This window comes from Ochotona princeps, chromosome 29 (genome assembly GCF_030435755.1).
Source record: "Ochotona princeps isolate mOchPri1 chromosome 29, mOchPri1.hap1, whole genome shotgun sequence".
Lineage (NCBI taxonomy): Eukaryota > Metazoa > Chordata > Mammalia > Lagomorpha > Ochotonidae > Ochotona > Ochotona princeps.
In genome coordinates this window covers 4,536,716-4,554,082 of record NC_080860.1, presented here as the reverse complement: position 1 = coordinate 4,554,082, position 17,367 = coordinate 4,536,716, and the positions used below count along the sequence as shown (strand labels likewise).

The 17,367-nt window shown below is 49.3% G+C and overlaps 1 protein-coding gene across 2 annotated transcripts in view; it reads right to left on the bottom strand.

Annotated features, from left to right (window-relative positions):
* ATP2A2 (ATPase sarcoplasmic/endoplasmic reticulum Ca2+ transporting 2) overlaps positions 1 to 14,815 on the bottom strand; it is a 46,497-nt gene extending 31,682 nt beyond the window's left edge. The window contains exons 1-5 of one of the 2 annotated variants that reach the window (XM_058656445.1): positions 14,098 to 14,815; positions 13,428 to 13,445; positions 13,218 to 13,300; positions 5,117 to 5,221; positions 7 to 145 (exon numbers count right to left, since the gene is read on the bottom strand). In XM_058656445.1, the coding sequence (XP_058512428.1) occupies positions 7 to 145; positions 5,117 to 5,221; positions 13,218 to 13,300; positions 13,428 to 13,445; positions 14,098 to 14,215 (463 nt within the window). In that variant the 5' untranslated portion in view covers positions 14,216 to 14,815. The remainder of the gene's footprint in view (positions 1 to 6; positions 146 to 5,116; positions 5,222 to 13,217; positions 13,301 to 13,427; positions 13,446 to 14,097) is intronic. The other variant, XM_058656446.1, reaches the window with a different exon arrangement.
* Between the last annotated feature and the right edge of the window lie 2,552 nt (positions 14,816 to 17,367).

Genomic DNA, 17,367 nt, shown 5'->3' with positions numbered 1-17,367 from the left:
ACACACCTGCAATCTCCACGATGTCGCCAGGAACGATGTCTTTGGCTTTGATCCGCTGCACGCTCTTCCGGTCCTGCCGGTACACTTTGCCCATCTCAGGCTCGTACTCCTTCAGGGCTTCGATGGCATTTTCGGCATTCCTTTCCTGAGGGAAAAAGCAGACTAGTCAACACCTGCCTGCTACCTCAAGTACTGGCAGTGTAAGATCAGTTGTTTTTTTTTTTAATTTAAATCACATGTAATCAAATACTTTACATTTTTAACTTTTCTTCTTAAAAGATTCATTTGAAAGGCAGAGCCAATTGAGGTAGGGGGAAGGGAGGGAAGAGAGAGAAAGGCTAATCTTTTATTAATTGGCTCACTCCCCAGATGGTCACAGCCACTGGACCATGCTGAAGCCCGGAGCCAGAACTCAGAGCACTCCAGAAAGCTGCAGCGCCAGCCGGCAGCCAGGACTGGGACCAGCCCTCTCACGGGCTGCTGAAGCCACAGTGGGGCTCCCTCAGCGGCGCCAAGACGGCCCAAGTAACTCTTATCTAAAAAAATGACGGTGCAGACTCCCGGCTGTTCCTGGCAACTCAGGACACACAAGTGTCATACCAGAGCAAGCACGAACATGTGGCTTTTACTTGGAACCCAGACCTCCCCCTCCCGCCTCGGCCCCCTTCACAGACCCTGCCTCAGTTACCCAAACCACAGGCCTCCACCACCAACTGCCGTTGACTACACAGGCCGCAGCACTGATGCAACGCAATGACATCCTCAAGCTCTCATCTCAAACCAGAGCCCACTTCCTTTAAGCAATTTCCATTTCAAGGCAGTATTTTATAATGACGCTTAGGATTATTATTAAAAACATTTTCAAAGACGCCAAGAAGAGTAAGGAATGAGGAAAAGCAGCTATGGAATCTGGCGTCAAAGAGCACACTCTAAAACACAGCTGTCCCTCCAGCTGCACGCAAACCCAAACCACTGAACTTGATCCTGTCCCTGCGAAAGGCAGCAGCCTAACTCCACAGTCTCGGGTTGTCCTGTGCCTGATGGAGGGTCAGTGACGGAGCCCCCAGGGTCACTACTGCCACACGACATTAACGGCATCTACACACCAAGGTCTGTGAGGACAGAAGTCACACACTTAAGACCCTGCTTTAGCACAAAGTAAATGTTATGAGTAATGAACTAAAAAATTCAAGTATGCGTCAAAAATTGAGTATTTTTGATAAATATGAACAATTATAAAGATGAACATATGGCCTTTCATCACAGCACTTTTTTTTTCTAAGATTTATTCTATTTTTATTACAAAGTCAGATATACAGAGAGGAGTAGAGAGAGAGGAAGTGGAGCTGCCAGGATTAGAACCGACAACCATACGGGATCCCAGTGCATCCAAGGCGAGGACCTTAGCCACTAGGTCACACCGCCGGGCCGACATCACAGCACTTTCAATCACAAACATTCTCATAATATCACAAATGAGCACATCAAGACTTGATTTGACTTCCCAATTTCTAAATGACTGGAGCATGTTAAACATGCCTACAGAAAACTAAGCCACCCTAACTCAGAGACATGAACATGCACCCCACACTTGTCACATGTGTCCTCGACACAGTAGAGGGTTGCTCAGATTTGGAAAATTCACACTAAAATTCATTCCAATGCCTTTTTTTTTTTTTTCAAAGATTTTATTATTATTGGAAAGCCGAATATACAGAGAGGAGGAGAGACAGAGAGGGAGATCTTCCATCTGATGATTCACTCCCCAAGTGAGCCGCAACAGGCCGGTGCGCGCCGATCCGATGCCGGGAACCTGGAACCTCTTCCGGGTCTCCCACGCTGGCGCAGGGTCCCAATGCATTGGGCCGTCCTCGACTGCTTTCCCAGGCCACAAGCAGGGAGCTGGATGGGAAGTGGAGCTGCCAGGATTAGAACCGGCGCCCATAGGGGATCCCGGGGCTTTCAAGACGAGGACTTTAGAGGCTAGGCCATGCAGCCGGGCCCTCCAATGCCTTTTAAGATGCATTTTTAAAGTGAGTTTATGGGCCTGACGAGGTAATCTAGTAGCTAAAGTCCTTGCCTTGCATGTGATGGGATCCCATATGGGCACTGGTTCATATCCCAGCAACTCCATTTCCCTTCCTGTTCCCTGCTTGTGGCCTGGGAAAGCAGTGGAGGATGGCCCAAAGCCTTGGGACCCTGCACCCACGTGGGAGACCCTGAAGAGGCTCCTGGCTCCTGGCTTCAGATCAGCTCAGCTCCTGTTGTTCTATTGTGGCCATTTGAGGAGTGAACTAGTGGATGTAAGCTCTTCCTCTCTGTCTCTCCTTCCTCTGTAAATCTAACTTTCCGATAAAAATAAATGAATCTTTAAAAAAAAAAATAAAGTGACCTTGTGTGCATCACACATCATTAGCAGAAACACGAGCTTATGTAATCATAACAATGCTACTACGATAAAAGTCCTTTAAACACCTGCTAGCATGTGGAGAAAATAAACCCTGAGCATCGGTGCCACTCAACTACAGTAAATTTAAAACAATCTTTTTTCCCTCTCATAAGAATTTGTCCCAATATAATTTAAAAAAATAAATTAAAAAAAAAAAAAGAATTTGTTCCCCAAAATTCCTAGTTTATGGGTTTTGTTTCCTCTTCTCAATTTTCAAGGTCATGTCAAGTCAGAGTTAACTAGACTTCTTAAAGTTAAGGGGATGTGCCCAAAACACTGTATTCTGTGAGTACGATTAGACACCAGCAAGGGTATATTTAAATTAGAAGCATACGCTTAAAAATATGATCTCATACCCTGAGGCCAAAGAAGACAATTAGAATTCTTATTTAAGGTAAACTACCAAAGGAATATTAAAATACAGAGCCAGAAAAGGAATCAAATAACCACATTAAAACAGGTTATGCCAAAAGTAGGTCATCTTGGGGAAATAATATATACAACTTATCACAAATAAATTTATCACAACTTTCTGCAAACATGTAGATGTCTAAGAAGTTCCTCAGTTTCCAAAATCTGCTAATCTCACCTTCACCTCTGCCCACTCAGCTGTAATCTCCCGCCCTAATTAGACTAATTTGTCATTCCTCAAAACGGGTTGGGATGGTTCCATTCATTCTCCTCTCTGTAATGTTCTCTCCAGCCCTCCAGCCATACAGCGTCATACCACTTCTGAAAAGCCTTCCTTGGTGACACTGGGAGGAAATGGCACACATCCTTCAAATCACCCAATGCTGTAACTTCCCCGTTCCAGAAGGCAGAAACTCTCTAGCACTGCCCTACCACTGAAGGTACTGTCGAAATGGAATCAAGACTGGAAGGGCGTTATCTTTTTTTTTTTTTGATCCTAATTGGAAAGTCAGATATACAGAGAGGAGGAGAGGAAGATCTTTCGTCCATTGATTCACTCCCCAAGTGGCCACATTGGCCAGAGCTGATCTGACCTCAAGCCAGGAGGCAATTACAGTTTTCCCATGCAGGTGTAGGGTCCCAGGGCTTTGGGCCGTTCTCAGCTGCCTTCCCAGGCCATGAGCAGGGAGCTGGACGTGAAGTGGAGCTGCCGGGATTAGAACTGGCCCCCATATGGGACCCCAGCACATGCAAGGCGAGGACACACTTTTCTTAAAGCAATAAGCATGCCACCAAGTTTAACGTCTATACCTGACAGACCAGGAGGGCAATTCAGCACAGAACTGAAAGGAAGGTTATTCTTTTTAAAACTGAAGACAAATCTAAAAATCCTCTGAAATTTGTTATAAATTTTATTTTGGAGTTCAGATCATCATTGGCCTTTGATCATCAAGGCCTTTGATAAACACTAAATCTGAACCTCAATGTCATCTCGGTGAGATGGGAATATTTGCCTTACAAGATCACCACAGGGCCCAGCACAGTGACCGACCAAGTGGCTGAAGTCCTCGACTTGCATGTGCTGGGATCCCATATGGGTTCATGTCCTGGCTGCTCCATTTCCTGTCCAGCTCCCTGCTTGTGGCCCGGGAATGCAACCGAGCTTGGCCCAAAGCCTTGGGACCCTGAGCACATGTGGGAGACATGGAAGAAGCTCTTGGCTTTGGATCAGCTCAGCTCCATCTGTTACGGCCACTTGGGAAGTAAACCAGGGGACAGATCTTTCTCCCTGTCTCTCCTTCTCTCTGTATATTTGATTTTTCAATAAAAATAAGTAAATCTTTTTTAAAAATCAATATAAAAGTGAAACACATGGGTATGTGTATGAAGTAGCTTCCACAGTAATTTTAATACTCCATTTAATAAAAACATAATTAGCTTAAAAAGCAAGGATAAATCTAATGCTGTGGTAGTTTCTTTTGACTCATTTACTCACAAGAGGATAATTTACATGAACGTATAAATGCATTTTTTTAAGAAAAAGGGGAAGAGGGGAGATAAGCCTCTCCCCTAAGCAGGCCATGTCTCCCTACGAGCTCAGCAAATGAAGATCCGGGTGCTCACCAGAGAGATACCAGCTTACAACTGCAACAGGCCTAGGTAAGTTTATAACGTGTCTACATCAAGAATGATGGGCACACTATTTAATCTGCAAAGGGATGACAACAAACACCATAAACCTAGAAGAGTAAAAATTAAAACGAAATTTTTAAAATGAATTTTAAAATGAATGTTTAAAAAAAAAAGGCAGCAAAACCGAGATCCCTGCAAAGCAAGGTGTGAGGGGAGCCACTGTGTTTCTGTAATAAAACGAGCTCCCATTCGTTAAGAAAAGCAACCAGGAGCAACTTCTACAGGAAAAATGACTTTGGATAACCCCTCTTGCCACCTCCAAAAAAACCCAAGAGGAAGAGAGGACACTGAGCGAGGAGGGCTGTTGCAGGAGCAAGGAAAAGTGATGAGACACAGACCACTTCTCCCATCTTCTGATTTCCTAAACTACTTTCTCTCACTCACTTCTACCATGAATGAGGACCAACTAATCAACACTGCAAAATGTACCTGCAAGAGATTTAAAATTCTGCCATAAAATGGACAAAAGAAAAAAAAATCTGCGTAGACAGGGCTTCCACAAGCCAGGCCACACAGGTGAAAGGACACAGCCAGCACTGTCCACCCCCACAGGGCCCTGCTCACCTGCCACACGCCCACGATGGCATTGGCCACTAAAATCAGCAGAATGACAAAGGGTTCTACGAAGGCCGTGACCGTTTCTTCACCTTCTTCGAACCAGGCCAACACCTGCAGGAGAAGCACGACACACGGTCAGTGTGATTAGGGTCAGTGCCGCCAGGTAAGCACAAACGAACTGTGCAAAGCAAACATCCCCTTTCTCACCGTCTCTGAGGGTAAAATGGAATGGAATGATGCCAACCATCAGTTTATGTCCCATTCACAGAATTCTGCTAGAGTCCAAACTATACATCTTCATTATAATATCCTCAAATTTAACTTATAATTGCACTTTTTAAACAAAGATTTAATTTTTATTGGAAAGGCAGATATACAGAGAGAAGGAGAGACAGGGAGAAAGATCTTCCGTCTGCTGGTTCACTCCCCATGAGGGCGCAATTGCCAGCGTTTAGCCGATCCGAAGCCAGGAGTCAGGAGCCTCTTCCAGGTCTCCCATGCAGATGCAGGATCCCAAGGCTTTGGGCCATCTTCAGCTGCTTTCCCAGGGCACAAGCAGGGAGCTGGACAGGAAGTAGAGCAGCCGGGATATGAACTGGCAGCCACAAGGGATCCCGGCATAAGCAAGGTAAGAACTTAAGCCACTAGGCTACTATACCAGGCCCATAATTACATTTTTGAAGCTAAATAAATCATCTTTTGTGGAGGGAGATAAAATAAAGCCTGTTCATTTGAAAGGTACATATTTAGTTAAAAAAAAAAAAAAACCTTTAATTTCCTGGTTTTATTAAAGCAAAGGGCAGTCATCAATAGCCACGTTGATCTGGCAAACACTCACATCAAACAATGATCATACACAGAATATTCATAATCACCGACTTTTTAGTGCTCCCAGCCCTGACTCACTCTCTTGGGCTTGGCCAGCCTGGAGTCTGGAGATGCTTCCAGGACTCAGAAGTGAGCGGAGGGGGCAGGACAGCCGCGCCCCAGGGCCTGGGCAGCCAGGAGGCACTCCACCTCCTCAGACCTTCAGTAGCAATCCTGAAGGTCACCTCACAGTCACCCTAAGAGGTCCTGAAATCAAGAATGCATGTTGGGGGTCACAGTGGCGCAGCAGGCTAATCCTGGGCCTGTGATAACAGAACATCAAACAGGCATCAGTTTGACCCTGGCTGCTCCACTTCTGCTCAAGCTCCCTGTTACTGTAGCAGGATGGCCCAGAGCCTTAGAACCTCCACCTATGTGGGGAGACCTGGAAGACACTCCAGGTTCCCAACCTGGGACCACCCAGTTCTGGCCATTGCAACCATTTTGGGAGTGATACAGCGGACAGAGTCTCTCTCCCTGTTCCCCATTCTTCTCCATGTCTTTCAAGTAAAATAAAACTCAAGCGAATATTTTGAAGGTTAGGTCCATGACACCTAGCAGCTATATAGCACTTCAGAAACAACCAATAATGTTATAACCAGATACACAAGACTGACTCAAGAAAAATAGGTAATTACATTTAGCTCATACAACCATAACGTTAGGACTGAAAACTTTTAAAAGCCATACTGCAATAGTAATATTAAAGGTGGAAAAACAGAACACAACCAATCTTAAAAAATATATAAAGATTTATTTATTTTTATTGGAAAGCAGATTTCCAAAGAGGAGACGAGAGAGAAAAAGATATCTTCCATCCACTGGTTCACTCCCCAAATGGCTGTAATGGCTAGAGCTGAGGCAAACCAAAGCCAGGAGCTTCTTCCAGGTCTCCCACACAGTTGCAGGATTCCAAGGCTTTGGGCCAGCCTCCACTGCTTTCCCAGGCCACAAGCAAGGAGCTGGATAGGAAGTGGAGCAGCCAGGACATGAAGCAGCACTCTTATGGGATCCCAGCATGTACAATGTGAAGATTTTAGCCACTGAGCCATCATATCAGGCCCAGAACACAACAAATCTCAAAGAACATGGAAAAGCATAACCTAAATAACTACAATTTAACCAGCACCCAGAGCCCTGAGAGATGCCAGCCACCCTGAGACTCTCGTGGACTCTGCCAGCCACATCTCACGATTCAATCGGGGAGGTGGGACTTGTTCCTGGTCTTTTTTGTTGTTATTGGAAATGCTTATTTTACAATAACGTTTCTTTTAATTTTTGAATTTTATGGTACAAATTCCATAGGATCTGGGATTTCCCTATCCCCTCCCCAAACTCCTACCCTATGACTGATGGTAAGTCCTTCATAAGCAGTCATAAGTCATCAAATCAGTCCGTTATTTGATCATATCTTTTCTTTAAAAGATCTAATTATTGGGCCCGCCTCGATGGTTCAACTGGCTAATCCTCTGCTTTACAAGTGCCAGGATCCCACATGGGAACCTGTTCATGTCCTGGATGCGCCACTTCCCATCCAGCTCCCTGCTTGTGGCCTAGGAAGTCAAGAATGGCCCAAAGCCTTGGTAGCCTACACCCATGTGGGGGACCCAGAAGCTCCTGGCTCCTGGCTTCAGACTGGCTCAATTCTGGCCAGTGCAGTTATTTGCGGAGTGAATCAGCGGATGTAAGATCTTTTCTGTCTCTCTGTCTCTCTGTAAATGTCTTTCCAAAACAAATAAATGAATCTTTAAAAAATGTTAACTATTTAGGAAACAACTAAAGTACTCTGATTTATAATGAAAACATGACTATATTTGTACTTGACAGACTAATAACATTAAATGAGCTTTTACCAAACAGCATGCGAAGGCCCAGTGTGGTAGCCTAGCAGTTAAAAGTCCTAGCCCTGAATGCGCCGGGATCCCATATGACCACCGGTTCTAATCCCGACAGCCCTACTTCCCAACCAGCTCCCTGCTTGTGGCCTGGGAAAGAGGCTGCAGACAGCTCAAAGCCTGGGGACCCTGCACCCGTGTGGGAGACCCAGGGGAGGCTCCTGGCTTCAGATTAGCTCAGCACCAGCCATTGTGGCCGCTTGGGGAATGAATCATTGGACAGAAGATCTTCCTTTCTGTCTCTCCTCCTCTGTATATCTAACTTCCCAATAAAAATAAATAAATCTTAAAAAAAACAAAAACAAACAAACAAATGAAGTCAAGTGCTGACATGAGGTTTCCAAGTCCAGGTAGTAACAGCACATGATCAAGAAATTCCCATTTGCGTAGAGAGTAAAACGCAGCAGCACAACCAAGTCCTGACAGATGCCACTAAGGCAAAGCAAACCCCAAAGGAGGCGGTAAATGCTGCTGCAGCTTTCAACAGGGCATTCCCAGTGTGAAGGCCAGGCCCAATGCCAGAAAAGAAAACTTTTCTAGGAAGTTATAAATTTTGATGGACACAGGATCACGGCTGCTCTGATACTAACCTTTTCAACTCTTGCCAAGGAGAGCATATCAGAAATAAGAAACTTAATTAGCTCTTAGGGGAGATACATTGCTCAACTTGAAAAGTAAGGAGCGCCTTTTCAAAAGGTCAGGGAGGCATTAGCAAGTCTAAGATAAGCTTCACACCTTGTTAAAGCGGCTATGAATTTCTCCCCTTGGCAGGCAAACCTGGGACACACTTAGAGCTGCAGTGAAGGAAGAGGTCGCCTGTGACAGGACCCTCACAGAAAACGCCCAGGAAACGTGCGGCTGCCATTTACCAGCTGTGAGAGCCTGCCACGTCCACCCCAGGACACACGGGCATTCACACAGTACACTCAAGGTTCTGCAGACGCACTAAGCAGCGCGCCAACCTCAGGACAGCACCCAAGCCTGCATAAAACTGACAGCCACCTACCTCCTGAATACTTCAACAAAACAGGTCCAGTCCACATCCACAAAAAACCTGGAGAAGTGCTAAAGTCCAGAATGAAGACCAACTACATTTAAGCTAACTGCTGAGAACCAACCCAACAAACTGTATTTACATCATGTTGCACCTTCCTTACTTTCTTCCCCTAGTAAGAAAACCTCTCAGGTGATGTAAGTGGGAAGATAACTCCACTAAGATGGGAAAAAGCAGAGTGGAAAGGGGAGAAAAATCAGGTGAGTCAATTACCCCTGAGGTGGTAACAAACAAGCTCCACTTGGAAGGGCAGAGGTTTCCAAACCAACTAAGAGGCAAAGTGGACTGCCTCTCATTCCCTCAAGTCTGGAACCAGCTGATGCTCAACACCTGCCCTCTGCAGTGCACAACTTTCAAGGCGAGGCAACAATGAAGCAGCAGAGGTAAGTAACCAACCTGGCAATCCCAAGCAGGTGCAAAAAAAGGTTCCTCAAGTGTAACAGGAAGCATAAACAGTGTTTCTTCTTTCCTTTGAACTTTGTGCACACAGGAAGCTGACCTATCTTCTGCTAAAGCTTACATTATCACGCAAGTTCAAAGTTCCAAAGCCTTTTCAAACAAACTCCTTGAGGAGCAGGGGTTTAGCCTAGAGGTTAACATCTTGGCAACCCACATGAGTGTCTGGGTTCAATTCCAATTTCTGGCTCCCAATTAGCTTTCTACTAATGCAGACCTGAGGATGGGGCAGTGAAAGCTCAAGTAACTGGGACCCTGCCACCAGCCCAGCGCCAGAACTCGGAGTGGGCACTGTGGCACAGCATGCTGAGCTGCCATCTGGGATGCCTGCATCCCTTAGTGAGCACCAGTTCCTCCACCTGCACCTAGAGTGCCACATATGCGGCATGGGATACGACTCAGGAACGCACGTCTGTCCCCTGGGGAAGACCCTCCGCGTCCCCAGGAACTGGTGGGGCTCCCTCGACACCCCAACACCCGCTCCACTGGTGAAGATACACAGACTGAAAATATTTTTAAAACAAGGAAATGGAAGTTAAACATCTTACAAAAATGATACAAAGGAGCACCAGTAAGTGGTGTAGTTATTTTCTGGATGGTAAACAAAGTTACTTAAAAAAACATAAACAGACCATTCAGAATTCATTCTTTTGACAATACAAAGCTCATGCAAAACGTTCTTCAATGTTTGAAAGCTGAGAATGTAATCATCTAAAAAAGTACACCACAAACATACACAAAAAGTTCATCCTCCAGACGGTATTTCAAGAAAGGCTTTAAGGGCCCAGCACAATAGCCTAGAGGCTAAAGTCCTTGCCTTGCAGGCCTGGGATCCCATGTAGGTGCCAGTTCATATTCCAGCTGCTCCACTTCCTGCCCAGCTCCCTGCCTGGGCCGTCCTCCCTGTGAGCACTGGAGGACGAGGGTGCTCCCCAAGCACTACAGCGTGACCAGAAGGCTGAGGGGAACCCGGCAGAGTGCGAGCAGCACGCCAGGCCCAATCTAGGTAGCCAAGGCGGGAAGGGTAGCGCAAGTTACCAAAGGCAGCTGCATGAATAAGACAGAGCCGAGCCAGACCAATGCACCTCTCTAACTGATGTTACAATTAGGGCACATTCCTGATCAGCCTATTGGAAAAGCATACTTATTGCCGACACCATCAATCCGGCTCTCCTGCTTTATTTTCCTCAACAGCACTATCCTGCAAGCTGCGTGTTTCTCAATGCTGCATCACCAGTGTCTGCTACTGGAACTCAGCCAGCACCTAAGGGAAGCAGGGCAGGAGACACAGCAGCTGGGCAGGCATGTCAATGAACTCAGGGCACAGGTCAGGCTAGGGTGAGGGTGCTGACTGAGGAGAGGACAGGAGACAGCCAAATGACAGCATGCCTAGAACGCCAAAGCAAGGCACTTAGCATGTCCATATGCTTACTGCTCCCAACCCAAGTGACCTTAAAAACAAAATTAATGAATACTGCAAATTAATTATACTTTATTCCTATGGGTCTAAAGTGTAAAACATTAATGCAACTCAGTATACTGTCACAGCAAAATATTAACTACAGTTAACAGTTTACAACTTGGACTGATACTTGAAGTAAATCACTAAACTTGCGCCACACCGGGTGATGTAGTCTGTACATAGTCAGAACTGCCTAGTTCATTCTCCAAGGAAATGTGTATATTCAATCTTCTTTTTCTATTAAGCAAATAGGAATAAACTATGACAAAAAAAAGGACTCTGCTTTCTTCTTCGAAAGCTAAAGAACGAGGAATGAAAAGGTCAAGCAGAACGCAGCCAAGTGCCAGCCGCACAGGAAGTCCATCAACAGAACTGGTTTTATATCCACTATTCGTTGATCAAACAAACCAAAGCAAATTAAGCGAATTTATACTAAAAGTACTTCCCAAAGCTTATTCTTTTGCTATTTTGTCATCCACAACATAAAAATTTAATGTAGTTCATCTCTTGAACAAAACCAAGTAAGGTATCAAAAAGGAACTAAAATTTCCACTCCAAGGCAAGGTCTTGCCTTAAAACAAAAACCAAAGGATTTATCTTAAAACCCACTTGAAAATATCAAGAAGCTATTAAATCACATCAAAGATTAATTTCACATGTTTGTAAAAAGTCCCTGTCAAACTAACCGCTGAAAGAGACCCTAGACCCTATTCAACCCAAACAGGCAACAGCTTGCTTATCCTAACACCAGGGCTTATCATTTCCAACACTGCTTCAAGCTACCACATACCAAATAATTTAATAAGAATTAACCAGAACTTGTTTCATTTCTGGTTTGCACATAAATTCCAGTTTCACCTTCGGGTTGTATGCGCTAACTCCTAAGGTCACTGATGATGACCTTGGGTCCCTGTGTCCAACTGCCAAAGCAGAGACTATTTCAGAGTCAGCCATGCAGCCAGCTTCAATTTAACCCTGACACTATCCTCAAACACAGCATTTAGGGTACTGCTCCCCTGCGCTTTCTTGAAACTACAGTTAATCAGACAGCACTACCCATTTATCTTAACTGGTCAAACAGCAGTCATTCACTGGGGGGATTTTTTTTTTTTTTTTTTTGCCAAATTAATCACAGAAAGACACACCTAAGTGATCCTGGAGCGGTTTAGTGATTCAGTGGTTGCTACGGCAATCTTCTTTACTCAATGAAAACCACAGAAAAGATTCCTAAGGACTGAATTAATCACGATCTACTACAGCAGAGGTTCACCTCATGGGGCTGCTACCTACCTAGGAGAGCGGCACAGTACTTTTCCTTTTCTCACTTGAATTCAACGCCCACTACTTGGTTTATTTAGTTCTCAAAATTGTCCCCTTCGAGTACAGCGGCCATAAAAACTGAGGCAGGACTCCCCAATGACCTGCATACCCCCACTAAATGCTTAACAATGTAACCCTGAAACTGTGCCATTTGCACAATTTGAAAGGAGGATTTGCGCTGGGTGAACTGCACTTGCCATCATCCATCATGGATTTCAGAATAAAATACTGTAATTTAAGACCAAAAGGCATCTCATGCTGTTAGGACTAAGAACATCTGTGTCTCATTCAGTCATTTTTTAGGAAAATAGCCCAGAGTTCTACTGCCTACCAAAAAATGCAATAAAAAACACTGAGCAGAAAATGTTAATAACCTAGACACATTATTGCCACTCCCCTCACCTTTTTTTCTGCTGCTGTTCTTTGCATTTCACTAGTTTCTTAGCAACCATACTAGACGAATAAGCATACGCAGGAACAGGAAAAAAAACACCCAAACCACTGCTGCTTCTCTGTAAGACTCAGCACAAGTCACCCGCCTCTTGCCTTTCCCAGCCTAGGATCACTCAAGACAGGGTCCACTGTAGACAAAGACCCCACTCTGGAGGGTCAGTGGCCAAATTTGGTCAACAGTGGCGTCACCACTGCCGTCATCATTCTTGTCACCGTTGGGCACAACTGTCACCTTGCCATAAGCAGCCAGGGAGAGCAACTGGAATATTCCTTTTGTAAGTTCTATTTACAGAGGACAACAGACCTCACAACAGGAGCACCAAGAGAAGAACGTGAAACGGAGAAGGCTTCCCAAGGAAAGACTTTTGGACGCCTCAGGAATTTACAACACGACTGCCCTGGGAATGCCAGCGGCGATCTTCCCGACACGATTCAACTCGAGCAATCTGTTCACAAGTGACAATGCCCGCTTGCTCCGTCAGTTTTTTGGAAACCAAATGCAGGGACTCAACTAGAAATCTCCGCAAATCATCTGCTTTTTGGTTCATCTATTTCCAGCTTTTTTGGGGGGTGGAGAAAACATAATTTTTTTATACTTACGAAAGATATACAGGCAGCCAACAGTAAAATTCTAACTAGCAGATCTTCAAACTGTTCAATCACAAGTTCCAGCAAGGTTTTTCCTGTTAGAAATACAAACGTATTTGTCATCAAGTGTCATCTGAGCAAGGGCTGGCATGCACGTGCGCACACACACACGCACACACACACACACACACACCAACGACAGGATCCATTCAAACGGCTTACCTTCTTCAGCCGGTAACTCTGGGTATCACAAAAATTCACCAGGCAACGTTAACAAGGAAGTGAGTGGAGGGAAAAAAAAAAAGAATATTTTAGTACCATCTTTCTAAAACAACCTACTGACTGTAAGCATCAGCGTCTCGGAAAGGCAGACCTAGCTACAGAACCTCCTTTATTTATTTATTTTAAATTTTTCTTGCGTGTGGGAAGAAAGCCAGGCCCCCTGGGGTCTGACCCCAGGCACCAGCTCATTCAGGGCAGCCGGGAGGAGGAGCCGGCATGGCCTCGGCTATGTCATCAGCCCCGCCAGATGTGCCACTCCGGGGTGGCTCCCTGCACCGCAACGCCGCCTCCGACACCGGCTGGGGACAACGAGGCGTCTCGCGGGGCTCGCCGCAGCGCCCAGAAGGTCAAGGGCTCGAAGCGCGTGGGGAGGTCGCGCGGACCCCCGCACCCCCACACCAACCCCCTCTGCAGGCGGCGATCCCCGCCAGCAACCCCCACTCCCCGCTCCCCTCTCTCCCTCCCGGAGGGACCCATCGCGGCCAGCCCGGGGCCCCTAGCCGCCTGCAGCCGTCGGCGGGCGCCGAGCCGAGCCCCACGAGGTGGAGCCCGGGTCAGCCATCTTCCCTGGCTCCCCGGGCCCGCGGCGTGCAGCCCCCGGGCACCTTACCGTTGGAGCCCCATCTCTCCTTGAGCTTCTTGACCTGCTCCAGGCTCAGCCCCGTGCTCTCGTTCACTCCGAAGTGGCCCAGCACCTCCTCCACCGTCTTTGTGTGCGCGTTCTCCATGGCTACGGGGGCCCAGCCGGCTTCGCCTCCCGTCCCCGCGGCCTCCTCCGCGCCTCCGCCTCGCACTCGGGCCGCGGGCTCGTGCCACCCCGGGCGCCCAGGCGCGGACTAGCCTCTCGCCTTCCTCCTCCTGCTGCTGCTGCTGCTGCTGCCCCGGCCGCTTCCGCCTCGCCGGGCGCTGAATCACCCCGCACCCCCTCCCCCAGACAACCGCCCCTCCGGCCGCCCCGGCCCTCGCCGGCGCCCGCCCCAGGCTCCGCAGGGCGGGGGCTCCCGACCCTCCCTTCCCTCGTCAGAAGGGAGGGCCTCCTCGGCCCTCAACCGCCCGCGGGGAGCGCAGGCCGCGGCCCCCGAGCCCCGTCCCCGCTGTCCTGAGGCGGCTCGCGGCCCCGACCGGGCCCGAGGAACAGGAGGAGGAGACGCCCGGCAGACCACCGAGGGCGGAAGGGAGCCCCGAAGGCGAGAGCCGGCGGGGTGGGGAGCGCTCCCTCAGCTCCGCAGCCCCGGCAGCGGCGGAGGAAACTGCGGCGGAGCGTGAGGAGGTGGCGTCGGGGACGGCGCGGCGGCTGCTGCTCTAATAGCATTTATCGGCCGCTGCCTCCCCTCTCGCCGCGGCCGCGGCATGTGGACGCCGCTCATTGGCCGAGAGCGCCCAGCGCGGCGCGGGCGGCGCGGCCCCGCCCCCTCCCCGCGGCGCCCTCCCTCGCGCGCGCCCCGCGCCCACGCCGCCGCGCAGGCCCCGCCCCCTCCCGCGCGCCGCCCCCAGGGACCCGGATCGAGGCCGCGCACGCCGTGCCGCGCCCCGGCCACGCGCGCCGCGGCCCCCTTCGGCCCGTGTCCTCGCCGCCTGTGGTCGGGGGCTCACGGTGGGCTCCTGGCACTCGCGGCCCCGAGGTTCCCCACCCTGCCCCGCCCGGCTGCTGCCTTCCGGCACTGGGTGACGCCCACCCCCTCCCCGGGCCCCATGTGTCCTTGGCGCGTGTCCTCCCTCGATGGTCCGCGTCCTCCTCAGTCTCCTTCGGAGCGCCCCTCTGGAGCCGAGGGTGGGAATTCCGGAGTCCCCTTGCCCACGCAGCCACAGACCCTCCTGTGTCAGCTCAGGAGCCCCGCACCGCACACCCACGCACGCCGACCCGGCCCTCCTCTGCGGCGGGTTCGCAGCCCTTGGCTGAGGGATTCCCTCTCAGGCAGGAAGGGGAGGCTTTATTTTGCAGACTGCTACTCCTCCTCGCCCTACTCCCACTTGGAGGGCAAAAAGGGCGGGGGACACTTTGATCCCACACCCCATTCTTCAGGCGAGCGCGTGAGGTGTGCACGGAGCCCAGGCAGTGAAGGCAGTGTCGCCAACCGCGATGTGTCGCACGACTTAGCAGGGGAAGGGAGTTCTCTGAGTGGAGATGAAGCACGCACTCGCTTCCCAAGGAGTTGCTTTCTTCATGGGGTGGGTTATCGAGGGGAGCTTTTGGTCCACTTGTATGTTGGCCACGGGAACCCACGCAGAGCAAAAAAACAAAACAAAACAAAAAACCCTTAGCCATCCCGACACGCTCGGCCTCAGGACCAAGGATGCAAATCGCGGTTGGGGAAAAAAAAAAAAACCTTCCTCAGGCATGTCGCGTCATTTAATTATTTCCAAAGAGTGGAAGCTGGCTGGCGTGCAGGTTGCATTGCTACCTGGCCAAAGACCAGCAGAGCCACACAGGAAACAAACACTGCAGTGTGGGCCATTCTCAAGGGAAGATGGAGACTGCTTAGGTCCCTCGTCGGGGGAGGGCAGCGGTGGTGGCTGTGATAGTGGGGGGCCCTTCTGCCTCAGCCCTTCTCTTTCCGGGGAATCAAGCACTGGCGCTCCCTTCCCACCCCCATGGGCCGGGGCTTGGCCTCAGTTCGGGGTTGGAACACCTCTGCTGCCATCTTGAGGGTCTGGAGGGGTTCCTGACCCCACCCTTGTCTGGAACGTGCTTCCCTCAGGCATCGCATTCAGATCCCAGCTCCCAGGGCCCCTCCTCCCAGCTCGTCCTCTCTTACCATTCCTTTGCTGCCCTCAATCTCTGAGACTCGGATTTTGTGCAGCAGTGTCCTGTGAGCCAGCTGCTGGCGGCTCGGGCAGCGCTGGTACTCAGGATTCAGGTGGCAAGAGCTTGGCTTTCTGGGCACAGGGTAACTGGCCCCTTGGGATTTCACATCCCAGATGTGGCTGTCCGGTTCAAGTCCCAGCTTCTCCACTTCTGATCTTCCCAGGGAGGCCCCTGCCAGCTCAGGCATTTGGGAAATGAACCAATGTGCCACTCTAAAATAAACATTCAAAAAACAGCAATCCCGGGTGCATCGTTTCCAGGAGCAGCTGGTGTGTGAGCGAGTGATGGAGTGCCACCGTCCCAGGCCATTCCCAGCCCCCCAGGGGCTGACCTGAAAGGCCCATCGAAGGGCCTCAGCACCCTCATTCCCTATTTCTGAGGGCAATGGAAGGACCTCTGGACGATGAGCTCTCTCAGGAGATGGCTGCCAGTCAGGTTTGAAACAGACGGACACAAAGCTGGAGAGCATGATGAGCTGACATGCCTGCTGTAGGTTCCCACTGGTGCCTCTGTGTGCCCACTCTGTTCTCTGCAGGCCTCCTATTGACTGGAGGTGGGAATTCTCCCCCACGCTGCCACAAGTGTAGGCCTCAGCCCACTGCTGGCTCCTGTGCCCTTGGCTCCTCAGCGCCCTTGGTGTTTCTGCAGCTTGCTTATAGGTCCCAACATAAACACAGTATTCCAAAGGTAGAATTTTTTCCCAGAATAGAGATAAGGTTGGGCTCAATTTATCTTATGCATTGAGTTACACTTCTTGCTAGTGAGATTTTTTAGAAAAGATTTATTTATTTTTATTGCAAAGTCAGTATACAGAGAGGAGGAGAGACAGAGAGGAAGATCTTCCATCTGATGTTTCACTCCCCAAGTGAGCCGCAACGGGCCGGTGCACACTGATCCGAAGCCGGGAACCAGGAACCTCTTCCCTGGGTCTCCCACACGGGTGCAGGGTCCCAAGGCTTTGGGTCGTCCTTGACTGCTTTCCCAGGCCACAAGCAGGGAGCTGGATGGGAAGTGGGGCTGCCGGGATTAGAACCGGCACCCATATAGGATCCTGGTGCATACAAGGTAATGACT